The sequence below is a fragment of the Mustela nivalis genome (genome assembly GCF_964662115.1).
Source record: "Mustela nivalis genome assembly, contig: HAP1_SCAFFOLD_1467, whole genome shotgun sequence".
Taxonomy (NCBI): Eukaryota; Metazoa; Chordata; class Mammalia; order Carnivora; family Mustelidae; genus Mustela; species Mustela nivalis.
The window spans coordinates 18,604-32,071 of NW_028135197.1; the positions used below are offsets into that span (position 1 = coordinate 18,604).

Sequence of the window (13,468 nt, forward strand, 5' to 3'; positions counted from 1 at the left end):
TGCACACACCGCATGAGCCAGTGAGGAACTGGAATGCAACACAGCCTTCCCATATGTCAGTACCAGTTACGCCTTCTTTTAAAGCGTGTTCTGTGCATCCTTCTGGAAGGAGGTGAATGAAATGTTCTTGTAAATGGACAAACGATTCACGGGATCATGACTACTTCTCACCAGCTGCATCAATTCTAGGCAGCGATGGGACTTGGTGAGATATTATTTACAACTTGTTAAAAACACTCCTTGAGACACTTCGGGCCTTGTTTGGTCCTGGTGAGCTCAGCTGCACGTGGCTGGGATGGCAGTCGGCCGAAACTGGTCCTCCCGGCACACCCACGCTGCCTGGGCCCAGAGGAACTGCATGCCGGCATGGGGAGGTTTCTGGAACTCTTTCCTCTGAGAGGGAGGACGGGGAAGCCTGAGACATGCACGGGACTTTACTGGGCCATCAACGAGGCATTCGATCAGGCATCGATCCAAGTGACATTCTGTCTGGTGATGGGGTCACAGCTACACAGGGCAAAGGACAAACACACAGTCCTGCTCTCAGGTTGCCTATGGTCTCACAGAGATACGGTTCCCCGTCTATTAGGTAGTCTTCAGGAAAGAAATGACCTGGCTTGCCTGTCCCTTAATCTCCTCCTCCGTCAAATTATGAAAATGAAAATGGTCATCACATCCCAGGACGGTGGGGACAGCCATGTCAGCCAACACATGTCCACCATACCCCCTTGTTCCCTGAGAGGACCCTGAGCTTGTTGGGGCGGCCATGCTTCCTGATGATGGCTCACCTTCTCAGGCTCCCTGCGGCCACGTGGGCCACGCGCCCCGGTTCCTGTCCGTGAGCACAGATAGAAATTTTGGTGAGCGCATTCCTTTCTGAGTAAAAGGACAAAGTTTCGCGAGAGACGCTGCTCATTTGCCTTCTCTCCAGAAACACCTGAATGGAACCTCTGACCACGTGGGACCAAGGGGACAGTGACGGGCTGGAGGGGCCTTGGGCTCCGGACGTGCTCCTGGGCACCTGTCAGCCGTGTTCTACTTAGTTCCAGACAGCTCTTGCTTCAGCAGCTGTCTCACGGGTGAACGTGCTCTGGACAGTGTGAGCCCACAGACTGCAAGGTGTGCAGGAAGTACTCCTTGGGGCCGCACTGTGTGGTTACTGATGCCGTGAGCACCCAGGACGGTGGCGTGGTGAGCGGGTGCGGACGCCAGATGCTTCACGGGGTCTGCAGTCCCAGCCAGTGCCACGGGCTCTGAGCCTCAGAGGTCTTTCCAGGCGGACCCCTCTGCTCCTCCCAGCTGTCCTGCCCTCCACGGGGCTTCTACATTGGCCGTTCCAGGAGGATCCAAGCCGGAGCCCTGGCTTCCGTCCTGCACGAATCGTCCGCCTCGCTTATTTCCAATGGGGGTCTGCTCCCAGCTCACTCCCAGATGAGAACCTCCCGGAGGGACCCCTCACCATCAGTAGCCCCTTGACGTTCCCGTCCTTCGGGCCCGAGTGCCGACACTGCCACGGACATTTCAGCAAGGCCTGGGGAGACACAAAACATACCTCACTTTCAAAAATTCAATCCTAAGAAAAAAAAAAGAACCATGCAATGTTTGCTTTTTTACTGTGATATATTCTTGTTAACTTCAATATAAAAATGTTTTAACTTCCCTGCTGATGGAAAGAATTAATTGTATTCGAGGAAGATGCTGGGTGTTCAGCCGCAGTTTTGCGCGCCCCCTCAGAGGGCGTTCGGGAGCTCCCTGTCCTGTCGTCCATGGGACGTGGGTGCCCTCCTGTGACCCCTTGTTCCACACACCGTCCCGTCCTCATGGAGCGTCGTACCTCCCTGGCCACTGGCAAACTCCCGGGTGTGCTCCCGTCTGAGAGAGCCCAGCAGGCCGGCTGTGCTAACCGCTTCGGCCTCTGGTCCCACCACACACCTGTCAAGCACAGGGAACATTCTGTTCATCGTGGAAGGCTTCCAGTTACTCGTGTGTGACCAACGATCCCCACACCTAGAGACCCCTCCTCCCGAGGGGGACAGGTGCCCCAGGAGCAAGCGGGCACCAGCTGCCTGGACGCGCCTCGGTACCACAAGCGGGGAGGCGTGAGGACAAAGAGAGCGTCTGAGAACGGATGTGCCGGCCGGTGACGTCCCCACGCACCCTCGCAAGCCGTCTCTGCCCCGCACCCGAGTGTGGAGGTTGAGGCTGGGGCAGGAGGGCAGGGAGGGACCTGCTTGCTGCTGGGAGGGACCCGGCACGGAGGGACCCGTCTCCCGCTCCCCGTCCCTGGTATTTCTTATCCCCAACCCCACACGGGAAACAGAGTGCTTGGTGTTCATTCTGAGCGCAGGTCAGTGGTCTGTACAGGAAACCGGGATGGGCTCTGGTGTTGGCCACATCCCCCCAGAGCCACTTCTGTGTCTCCCACTCTCAGGGGCCCAGCAGAACAAGGGGGGCTCTAGGTGTCTCCCCCAAGCCCCTCCCCTCGGCCCTCTGGAGGGGCAGGCTGCCCTCCGGGATCTGTCCATGGCTGTGGGCTAAGTGTCCGAGGTCTAACAGCCCCTCGTCTGCCATTAAGAGCTCCGTTATGGGAGCCTTCATAGCAGGTGTCATTGAACAGACATTAAGACCCAACTGGCCATGGTTAAGAGGACCATTAGCACATGCCTGATGTTTGCCCTGACAAAGGGTGACCCAGCCAAGCACTCATGTGATAATGGGCTGGGAAACACTCCCTGGGGCGAAGAAACAGGATGGGGGGGGCGGGAAGGGCACGCCCTGCCTGGGGCCCTCAGAGCATCTGAGGACTCTAAGTCAGCCTCGCCCTGGCCTCCCTGGGTCTCTGGCGCTCGACCAAGGAGGTGGGGACCGCTGCCTGCCCCACCAGCCAGAGCATGCTCCGGGGAAGCCTGCCTTGTGACGGCAGGACAAAGGGTCACGCTGCCTCAGTTTCCCCTGAGCTGACGGGTCTTTGGGAGCCGAGACCAGCGTCAAAGCGAGCTGAGCTCATTTATGCTTCTGTGGGTCTGAAGGGGGCAGGCCCGTCAGGGCACCGACACCCCACCTCCAGCAGAACTGTGCATCCGCATAGGTGGCCGGCCCCACCAACCCACTCTCCCACCTGCAGCCTTCCATGACCAGGAGGCGGCGCAGTGTGGGGTGCAGATGGGCGCTTTGGGTTCAGGTCTCCCTGGGTTCGACGCCCAGCTCTGCCCCCTGCGAGTCAGGCTCCTCTTTTCTGTTCCCTTGGGGCGCTGCGCATACCATCCCTCTGGCCGCCCAGTTCCCTCTGCTCTGTGTTCATGCCTGCACCTGCTGGAGAGTGGAGAGCCCAGGGTCTCCTGGACCCTGCCACTCCCCAAGGGAGCAGACACCCCCTAAATCACGTTCCATCCATGAAGGTCCTTCCCCTGGGCCACGCCCGATGGCGAGCACAGCCGGAGACTATCCGCAAAGCCACCAACCTGCCCGCTGACCAGACCTTGAGCCCCCACCTGCGTACCCAGCCCCGGCCATGCGCTCAGCTCACTCCTGCCATGCTTTCTGCTCCCAGCGCCCCAGGTACCACTTCCTCCTACCTGCTCCTCCTCCTCCCCTTTCTGAGCCCTTCCCTGCCCCCACCCTGCCTCCTCCCAGGCGGTCCCTCCCCCTGAACCTATGGCTTCCCATAGCCTCTATGTCCCTCAGCCTGTAGGCCCCTTCTGCGTGGCACGTGCCTTCAGGAACCTGCCTCGGGCAGCCGGGTCCTCCTCCTCCTCTCTCTCTGCCATGTGCTGTGGTGACCAGCAGTGTATGTGAACGTGCTCTTGCCAGACTCATCCCAGCCCTAACTGAACGTCAGGTGCACTCTACCCGCCCGCTGAGCCAGTCCCAGGGCTGCGCCCTGCCGAAGGGGTGGGAAGGTCAGCACACCTCGTGCCGGGCCTGTAACCTTGCACACTTAGCCCCCAGCCACGGACAGCCTATACTCCCCCTGCCTGGAGTGCAGGGTACTCCCACGGGCCGCGGCCAGCCAAGCCCGCAGTGTTTCCCGTGGGTCATCCAGCCCCTCTCACGTGCACAAGTGCCTCCTCTAAGATTTCTCGTTCCCCGTGAGTGGTGGCGCTTTTACTCTTAGGACCGCGCTCACTGCGTCAGACATCGCGGTCCGGAAGGGGCTGAACAGTGGCTGCTAGAGAGGCACGTCTGCGTTCGCGACTCTGCAACCTGTGGCGGATACCTTTAACGGGTCTTGCCTAATGTAAATAAACGAAGGATCTCAACATGAGACGGTCCTGGATCATCCCCCAACCCAGACACAAGCGTCCTTTCCAGATACACACACACAGGACAGGACACACGGACACAGAGACAGATGGAGGGACGCAGCCATAACCACGGACCCTGGGGCCACAGCGGCTGTGCAGGGCCAGACAGACCCTGCCTCAGAGCCTGGCCTGAGTGGCTGCTGTGGCCTCGCCTCGCGCATGGACATACGGCCCCCCCGGACACTGATTCCGGATGCCCCACGGACACTTAAGGGGCAGCGGGCAGCTTGTTAGAGTCTCGTGGGTACTGAGGGGCTGAGTCCCAGCCTCCCCGTGAAATGGGGGGGGTAGTTGGTAAAAACAACCGTTTGCCCCTTGGGTTGCTCTGGACTTAAGGGTGTAGAAGAATGGACCCATGGACAGCAGGGAGGGCCCACGTGGGACACAGCATGTGCGTGGAAGGCACCTGCTGTAACAGTCCGTCTGCGGGGTCCCCAGCTCAAGCGCTCTGGTCTCCGGGGTCTCCGGGCTCACACGCTCTGGTCTGAGGGATTCCCCTTCTCATGCACTGTGGTCTGCAGGTTCACCCAGTCTCGTGCTCTTGTCTGTGAGGTCTCCCGCTCATGCACTCTGGTGTGCGGGGTATCCTGGGCTCCCGGTCTCTGGTCTGTAGGGACCCTGGCTCACCCGTACTGATCTGCAGAGTCCTCTGCTCATGAGCCCTGGTCTAGTGGGTCCACTGCTCACATGATCGAGTCTGTAAGGTCTCCGGCTCGTAAGCTCTGGTCCGCGAGGTCTCCCCGACTCTGCACTCTGGTCTGCGGAATTTCCGTGGCTCATGCGCTCTGGTCTGTGGGGTCTCCCCCTCACGCACCCTGGTCTGCAGCACCTCCCTGCCTTGGGCGCTCTGGACTGTGGGGTCCCCTGCTCACGAACCCTGGTCTGTGGGGGTCTCCTGCTAACGCACTCTCATCTGTGGGGTCTCCCCAGCTCTCGTGCTCTAGTCTGGGGGGTCTCCCCAGCTCTACACTCTGGTCTATGGGGTCTCCCCAGCTCATAAGCTCTAGTCGGCAGGGTCTCCCCAGCTCACTCACTCTGGTCTGCGGGGTCTGCCCCTCATGCACTCTGTGTCCACCCCGCCACACAGCATGTGTTTCCCAGCCACCACACTGCTGACACTCCCTGCTGAGAGGCTGTCCTGGGCTCTGTAAGATTTGAGTGGTGTCCTTCCACTGCATTCGCCCCGGCTTGGCTCCCTGTCATGCGGAACGACCCTGGCTCACTCTGGCCCAGGTTGGGAGACACCGCTGCCCTGGTGGAGAATAGCCTACTAGGTGGAGGGGCCAGGACTTCAGAACCTGGTGCTCCTGAGTGCAGTGGGCTTGAGATGCAGGCAGGGGTGCCGGGTGGAGCACTGGAGCCAGCAGATGGTTAGCAAAGGCCCTGGGGTGGGCAGGCCATGCAGGCGGTACACAGACAGGGACCCGGATCGCCCTGGACAGTGGCACCAGCTGCACGGTGACTGCAGGTGCTTCGTGAAGCTGCGATGTGACGGGAGCCATCTGCCCGTCACGGGGTTGGCTGCCCCGTGGCTGTTCCTGCTGTTCCAGCCAGCTGAGTAAACCCTTAATGGGATGCGGGACAAAACATCTCTTCACGGGGCTGCAAAGCCTCCCAATCAACTCTTCAAATAAGAGTCACACGCCCAGGATGGGGGTGGGAGTGTGCAGTGTGATTTGGAGCAGTGTCTCTGCCAGGGCTGAGATTTCTGTCGTGGTGATAGAGGTTCCTAAAGACCCGGGTCCCCCCGGCCTGGGATGACGATACTGGCTGTTTACAGACAAAGCTGAATTGGAAAAAGAGAGACCACGCTTGGGGAATGTCACTTCATTTTCCTTTCCTGTGACTGCGGTCCAATCCACGGCGGTGCCAGCCCCTCCCCGCGGAGCTCCAGGGTGGCCCTTTCCCCCTCACCTGTCCTCTGCCTAGAAACTGAGGGGAAGAAGCACGAAGTCCCTCAGACTCTGGAGGTCTGAGCCCATGCGACTCTGCCCTTTGCTGCTGTGTGACTTCAGGCCATGCGAGCCTGGCCCACCTTTCTGAACAGGACAAGGGTGGCCACGATGATACCACGCCTGCTTACTAGTGGCTTATTCCAGAGCCCACAGGAGTCACGATAGCACTCTGAGGGCGTGTTCTTACTACTCCCATCTTACAAAAGAGAGAGAGGCTTCGAGAGGTCAGACAGTTTGCCAAGGCCAAGCACCTCATCAGGGCCACCCTGTGTGGTTGTTCCGGTTGTGTACTGCAAAAAGGAGCTCCACCTAGGGCGACAGTTACACTGCCGATGAATGCTGACGTCCAAGACAGCATGAAGAGGGCACAGGGCTCCCAGCGTGGCACTGGGCATGTCCGAGAACGATTTCCTTCATGACCCACCCACACGCCCATGCCCGGATCCCCATGCAGGAGCACAGGAGCTCACGCTCCCTCTTGGCCTGACACCTGCTGTGGAGCAGACCCTGAGTCAGCTCTGGCTGCCTGGCTGGAGGATGGAGCAGGTGCATGCTGGTGTCCATGAGACTGGGAGCCCAAGGGAACAGCAGGTGGACGTGGGGCACCAAGCAGGACCCTGCCCAAGGACCAGGACCACAAACACTGCTCTCTAGCAGTCGGGAGGGTAGACATCCCAAGGCAACCTTGCTGGCTGGACCCAGGAATCACAGGGCTAGCCTCCCTGGCCTGACCTGTTTCATGCCTTTTCCAACCTGCCCTTCTGCGCCCCAGGATCTCAGGATGGCCCAAAGACAGAAGGGAGCCTCACATGAGGCCTGTCCTCCAGGGCCCGGGTGGGTCCCACCTGCTTGCTCAGTGAGGAGCATGGGAGGGGCGTCAGCTCTCACCAGGCCTCGAGATTTCTGTAGGTGGATGTGTCCCTAAATGTTCCCTGACTCCTGCCCAACATGTTCCTCTGGTGCTTCAGCAACCCCTCCGAACCGCCCTCCAGCAAGCATGTCGGGCTCCAACTGCAGCACGATGTGCGAGTTCTCCACACACCATGCTGCACCACACGGGACGGGGACTTCATGCCAGCGGCCTCTGTCAGTACTGTGCACGACACACTCTTCCCTTTGTACGACTGCCACTGATGATGAAGTCCTTGAGACTGTGCTAGGGTCACCTCCACCAGGAAGCCCTCTCTGATTACTCAGGAGTCGCCCTGAAGATTCTCACCCTCTCTATGTCACATGGCAGTCCTCAGCTCCGTGGCCTGTGCCCAGGGGCCTGCACTCCCCTCTGTCATGACGTGTACCACTCTTGGTGCTCACCTTCTCCACCAGAATTTGATCTTTTCCACGCTGTGGACTCTATCAGCAGGGACTTGACCAACTGAGAAAAGCTTTCTCAAGGTCTGGTGTGGACCAGAGCCAGGGACTCACAAGTCCTTGTGACTCTGCTAAGTCGGGAGCTCCTCACCAGGCCACCGCCAGCAATGTCCGAGGCTCCCCATCCCCCGCACCTCTGGCCCCCCTTCTGGTCCTGAGCTTATCTGGGACAGGGCAGCTCCTCACAGACGTGCTCTCAAACCCTCCAGCAGGCGCCGAATGCTACCCATTCTTCCCAGGGATACCGTGAGCGTTCCTGTGCCAGGACGGAGCATGCGAGAATCTGATGTGACACGCTCGCCATCCTCAGAGAAGGTTCTGACCAGTGAGGAATGGGCTGCAAGGCAAACCACTGGAACAAGACGTGTTTGCATTGGGTCGAGCAAAGCGCTGTGCAACGCGGTCCTGAGACGGGCTGGCCCTACATGGAGGAGAAGGGGTTGGCTCTGGCCGAGAACAGCGCACGCGAGTTTGGTCCCAAACTGCACAGCACCAGAGCGCCTGACCAGCCCTCCATGCGTCACGCAGGATGCAGGGAAGAGGGATATCCAGAAGAGCCCAGCCCTGGAAGAAAGGCATCTTCACCGCCTGGACAAGGGACCTAGAATTTGCCCTGCATGCGACAGGTGCCAGGACAGTCCCGTACTTCATAGAGACACCACCTTCTTGGGACCTGAGCCAGCGCCCCAGCAGCTGATGCCTTGCTGGCTCTGAGCTCCTCCGGCAGCAGAAAGGACAGACAACCAGGAAGGCCCAGGAGGTGGGAGACCGGGGGCAGCTGTCCTTCTGATGGGGATGTCCTCTTCTTGGCCAGAACCTTCTGCAGCCCTCAAAGCAGGAGCTCATCAAGGAACAGACAGAGTGACCGGGCCATGGACACCTCCTGGATCCTGGGAGCATGCTCAGGTCCGGGCGAGATGGCGCAGAGGTCAGAGAGAACATGGCCTCACTGGGTCGAGGATGCGGCCCTTCCTTCCAAGGAAGCCTCGGTCTCCACATCCAAACCATCTGAACAGCTTCCCAGGCTTGTGGTCGGGATGCAGCCCTCGAGCACGGAGGGAGGGACGAAGGAATCAGATGCTGCCAGGCCTCTCCCCCAGCACCATGCACGCCATCCCCAGGACCGACCGGGGAGCCCCAGGCCAGGGCAAGCTCCTGCCCTGGACATGAGGACCTGGGCCCAGCCCTGGGGAAGCAGGACGGAGAGGAAGACTACGTTCTTGGTGCTGGTCCTGCCGGCCTGCTGGTCATCCCCTCAGGACCAAGGGGCAAGAAAGAGCAAAAGACAGAGTTCTCATCCCCAGGGATTCTCAGTCCACACAGCAAGAAAGACCCAAAGGAGCACCCCAGCTCATGGCCCCAAAGCCACTGGAATGTCACAGTGTCTAGCCCCTCCTTGGTTCTCCTGCACGAGTGGGAGACACAGCTCCTCTGAGAGACCCCCCGCGTCCATGGCGATGCTCCCTTCCCGCATCCATGGCGACGCTCCCTTGCCTGTGATCCTCCACACCCGTCTGAGCTGGGCCTGCAGCCCAAACCATGCAAAGATCAGCTTTTTCTCAAAACAAGGAGTTCCCTGAGGCCGGTGGCTTTGTCAAGCCCCAGGCATGGCCTGCAGCAGGTGCACAGTCCCTAGTCCTGAACTGCAGAAACACGTGCCATTAGGCCACCATAGAAGCTCATGCGGTGGGTGCGCCACCTGCCCTAGATCCTTCCAAGCTGCTCTCTGAGATGCAGGACCTTAGCACCTGGATGAGCAAAGATCACTGACAGTCTTTGCCCAATGGAGGACCCTCCTTTCTCAGGGAAGTAGGTCCTTGGTGGCCAGTCACATCCCCTGGTCAAACCATGGGGCAACCGCTCCCTGAGCACAGCTGATGCACCCCCACCCCCACCAGGCACCCTGGAGTGTAGGACATGTACGGGCTGGGGCGAGCCTCCAGCGCTGGAGGCCAGTGGGTGACCAGCACACAAAGGCTCTGGGGGCGTCCAGGAGTGGGCAGCCCACAAGAACCATTCCCCCGGTCTCATGGAAACTGTCCACGTGGCGGAGAACCTCGTGAGGCCAGCCCGTGATGGTCCGCCAGCGAAGGAATTAGTTTAAGTCTGATGTCTGCTCTTCATTCCAGGAGACGGAAACTGGGACCGCACGGTGGAAAGCTATTTCTGAACACTCAGAGTGGATGGTGGCTTCCAGTCCACTGCCATCCACGTCACCCTGAGGTCACGGTCAGCACCGAGACGCACTGCTCACAGCCCGTCTCCCTCTTGAACTAGAGGCAGGCTCTCATGCCTCTAACGGGTTTCCCGCGGCCACCGGGAAAAGTCACCACACGCTCTCTTGTAGCTCTGGAGTCACGAGGTCTAAATTCGGGGCCGTGCTCCCCAGACAAGTGTGTTCTCTTGTCTCCGAGGAGTCCAGACACAACTGTGCCCTTGCCCCTTGGGCCCTCCTCCACCTCCAGCAGCGCCTGCAATCCTCTACCTGCTTCCCTCGCTCCCGGTCTGTCTCTTCCACACACAAGCCCACACACAGCAACATATACACGTGTGCACACACATGCCTCTGCTTCCCTTGTCTCACCTCATCTGAGGCAGACCCACCTGCCCCCACGTAGGAAGCTCCTCACACGGAGCTGGTGTGTGGCCCAACAATCCAGGATCACCCCACCCCCAGTGAGAACCTTGAACCAGTCACATCGGCGAAGCCCCTCCTGCAAGGGGATGTCACACATTCCCAGCTTGGGGGCAGCAGGACGTGGCATCTTCTGGAGGCCGGGACCCCACCTGGCCCAAGCCCCGGCCAGCTCCTCAGGTGCAGCTTCTAAAGCCCCTCGGGCCTTGGCCTGACCACCCCCCACCCCAGACAGAAGCCTATCTGTGTGGCTCTGAGCAGTGTGCCACCCCCGCCGCCCGGCCCTCAGTTTCCCGTGTGTGCAGGGCCATGGGCTTCCAGTTCTGCCATCCAGCCGCAAGACCGCTTGGCACATAGGCTGAGCAGGGAGGGCCCGGCCGTTCGCTAGCAGCACGGCAGTGAGGACACCTGTGTCCAGAGAGAGAAGCCACTCACCTAGGACCCAGTCATGGAACGTGAAGAAGTCCCTCAGCTTGCGTGTTCTAATTGAATCAGCACAGATTTAACTCGGGTGTGACGTTCAGAACATGACCCATAAAAACATCCACCAGTGCTGCTCTACGGGGCCTCCCGGAGGAAAGATGCCCTCGGGGGGTTCAGGAAAGGGCCACCTGGCTGGGGCTGTTAGCCGGAGGCTGGGAAGGGCTGGCGGGAAGCGTGTGAGGAAGGATCTACGACAGGCCAGAAGATGTCACCCTCCCACCTGGACGTCCCGAAGCAGAGGACGGGGTGTAGCGAGGGTGACCAAGCTGGCCACGGGTCTGAGGCTCAGTGTTCTTGGCTCCAAGATGCCTGTGCCCCTCAGCATGGCTCTGAGATGGGTTGAAGGCAAACCCCTCGTGCTGATCGGCCAGCAACAACCTCCAACGACAAGTGTCCACTAGACCTCCTGACCTCCGTCTGACCAGCCTTCGCCCAACCCCAGAAACACTCTTACTGGTTCCCACTCTGCTAGTGAGGAAAAAGCCCTCCTAATAAAAGCTCCTCACTAATAACAAGAATCCTCTCTTGTGGAAATTTGGCACACATTCTTCAACAACAAAAAGGAAAACAGGATGTATGCTTTGCAGCACTTACCAGCCCTGAGAAGGAGACGTGGTAGACTCTGACTCATTTTTCCAACCACGCTGGGGAACGGAGATGCTGTCAATGTGAGCGTGAAGGAGCTGTGGGGACAGAAGTTAGAGATGAAGTCCGTGAGAGTCTAACAGATGTTATTTTTGGAACTGGATGTGGGGCAGCAGATAGAACCGTCCCTGCTGGGGCTGTGAAGGTCACACCTGTGCTAGGACACCAGGGGCCCCAGTGTCAGAAGCAGAGCTTCCAAGGGCCAGGACCTCCCCATCCCTCACATGGAGGATTTCCTCTAAGAACACCTCCATCCTCACATGAGGGTCCATGTCCACACAGGACGGATGAGAAAGGCTGACACAGAGAGGAGCTTGTGGGAATGGGGACAGAGGTTCAAGCCACCGGCCAAACGTGGCACGTAGCCACCAGGTAAAGCGGCGTGTGGTGCCAGGAAGGTGCCATCAGACGTCCTGGCAGAGAGGATTGGAGAGACCACCTCCCCTGCGGACGCAGGGTGTGGGCAGGAGGCCAGGGTCACCTGTGTACTGGACTTCCAACTCCTGAGGGCTGGCTACAATCTGTCTTGTCCATGCCTCTGTGCCCCATGCAGAGAAACGGGCCCAGCAGAGAGCAGGTCCTCACAACATGGTAGCTGGCTGAAGGAACCATGAATGAGTGAGTTCCTAAGCACACGGCGCTGAACCAGCTCAGAGCTGGGCCCTCGGGACTCCAGCGCACTCTGCTGGGGGATCACCCAAGCCAGGCCGCCTCGAGGACCCCCCCAACCAGCTGCCCTCTACGCAGACTCCTCTGGCTTCTCTGGGACTCCTTTACTCAGCCCTCCCTGATGGCCGGCTGGCCACGAGGTGGGACACAACCCAATGCAGGGGCTCCCGGGGTTCCCCGGACGGCTCCCTCCCAGCCCCGCAGACTTTTGGCCACCAAGCCCTCCTCATTCCACCTTCCATCCTCCTTCTGCCTTACAGCTAGCTCCCTCCGTCTCGGCCGGGCCTGCATCCTGCCCTGCGTCCTGGCCCTCTGGCCAGGGGGCCCGACCCGCCTCTGCTGCACTAACAAGCAAGCCCCATTCCAGAGCCTGTGGTACCATCACTGTCACCCGAGGCAACCACAGTACGGCCACTCTCCCAACACAGGGCCCAGCATTCAGGGAGGGGAAGTCCCGTCTGAGATACTGCGTTTTCACGGTAGAAAGAGAAGCCAAGCCAGGAGTGGAAAAACTCAGTGCCTCCGGGATGGTGCCATAGCTGGTCCCCAAGTGTCTGATGCCCCTCCCTCCATAAGACGGAGTTAAGGGCCCCACTCTAGGTGAGTGGGACTGCGGGCCCGCTGCAGCCAGCAAATGTCTGCCCGGGTTTCCTGGGATCCCTAGGGTGTGGCTGCAGGGTCCCCAGGCAGCGTGCTGGCCTCCACCTGTGCCCACAGGGCTCTATCTCCACCGTCTGGGTGACCTGGACATCCACCACGGGAGGATGGGGTGCAGGGCATTGCCTGAACCCTACACCAGCAACGGGCGCAGAAATGTGTGCAGAGAGGCGGGACAGCAGGCCTGCGGCGAGGTTGGGAAATACGGCTCACCCCCCAGTAGACTGCCGCCTGGGAGTGGAAGACCGGGATCTAGGTGATGCCTGTGTCCCCAGCAGAGGGGGGCTCCCCAACGACCCCTTCAGTCTCCCCTCACAGCACCCCTTCCCCTGCCTCTCACCTCAGGACACACAGTCAACCTGCCAGATCAGGTACATAGACTTATCACAAACCCATGTCAAAGGCAGCACACCTTCCCTGTAAAACCTGCTGTGGCTCCCCGTTCCAGTCGCCCAATGCGGCTCCAGCATCTGGGGGCTAGGAACCAAAGGCTCAGGTCATCTCCCGTGAGTGTGGATTGACGGTGCAGGGACACATGCACAGCGGCCCTCTGCTGGCCGGCAGGGGTCGGGAGCTCTCCTACACGCTGGGCAGACATCCAGCAGGCAGAGCCTGCTGTCTGTCCTCCCCGAGGGCTTCTCTTTGCAGGTGGCCCCTCCCCCCAGCAGCATGGGGGCAGGATTGCAGGGAAGTGGGAGCATGGGATGGACCCTCAGGGGTCAGCCCTGAACAACACAGTGTCACTTCTG

General features: G+C 59.9%; 1 protein-coding gene across 1 annotated transcript in view; it reads right to left on the reverse strand.

Moving 5' to 3' along the window:
* Positions 1-1,274: 1,274 nt before the first annotated feature.
* LOC309857863 (uncharacterized protein) overlaps positions 1,275-13,468 on the reverse strand; it is a gene marked incomplete at its 5' end in the record, with an annotated part of 35,907 nt that continues 23,713 nt past the window's right edge. Inside the window, 3 exons of the mRNA XM_082750599.1 lie at positions 1,275-1,531; positions 1,835-1,932; positions 11,343-11,431. Of these exons, the coding sequence (XP_082606725.1) occupies positions 1,422-1,531; positions 1,835-1,932; positions 11,343-11,431 (297 nt within the window). The 3' untranslated portion in view covers positions 1,275-1,421. The remainder of the gene's footprint in view (positions 1,532-1,834; positions 1,933-11,342; positions 11,432-13,468) is intronic.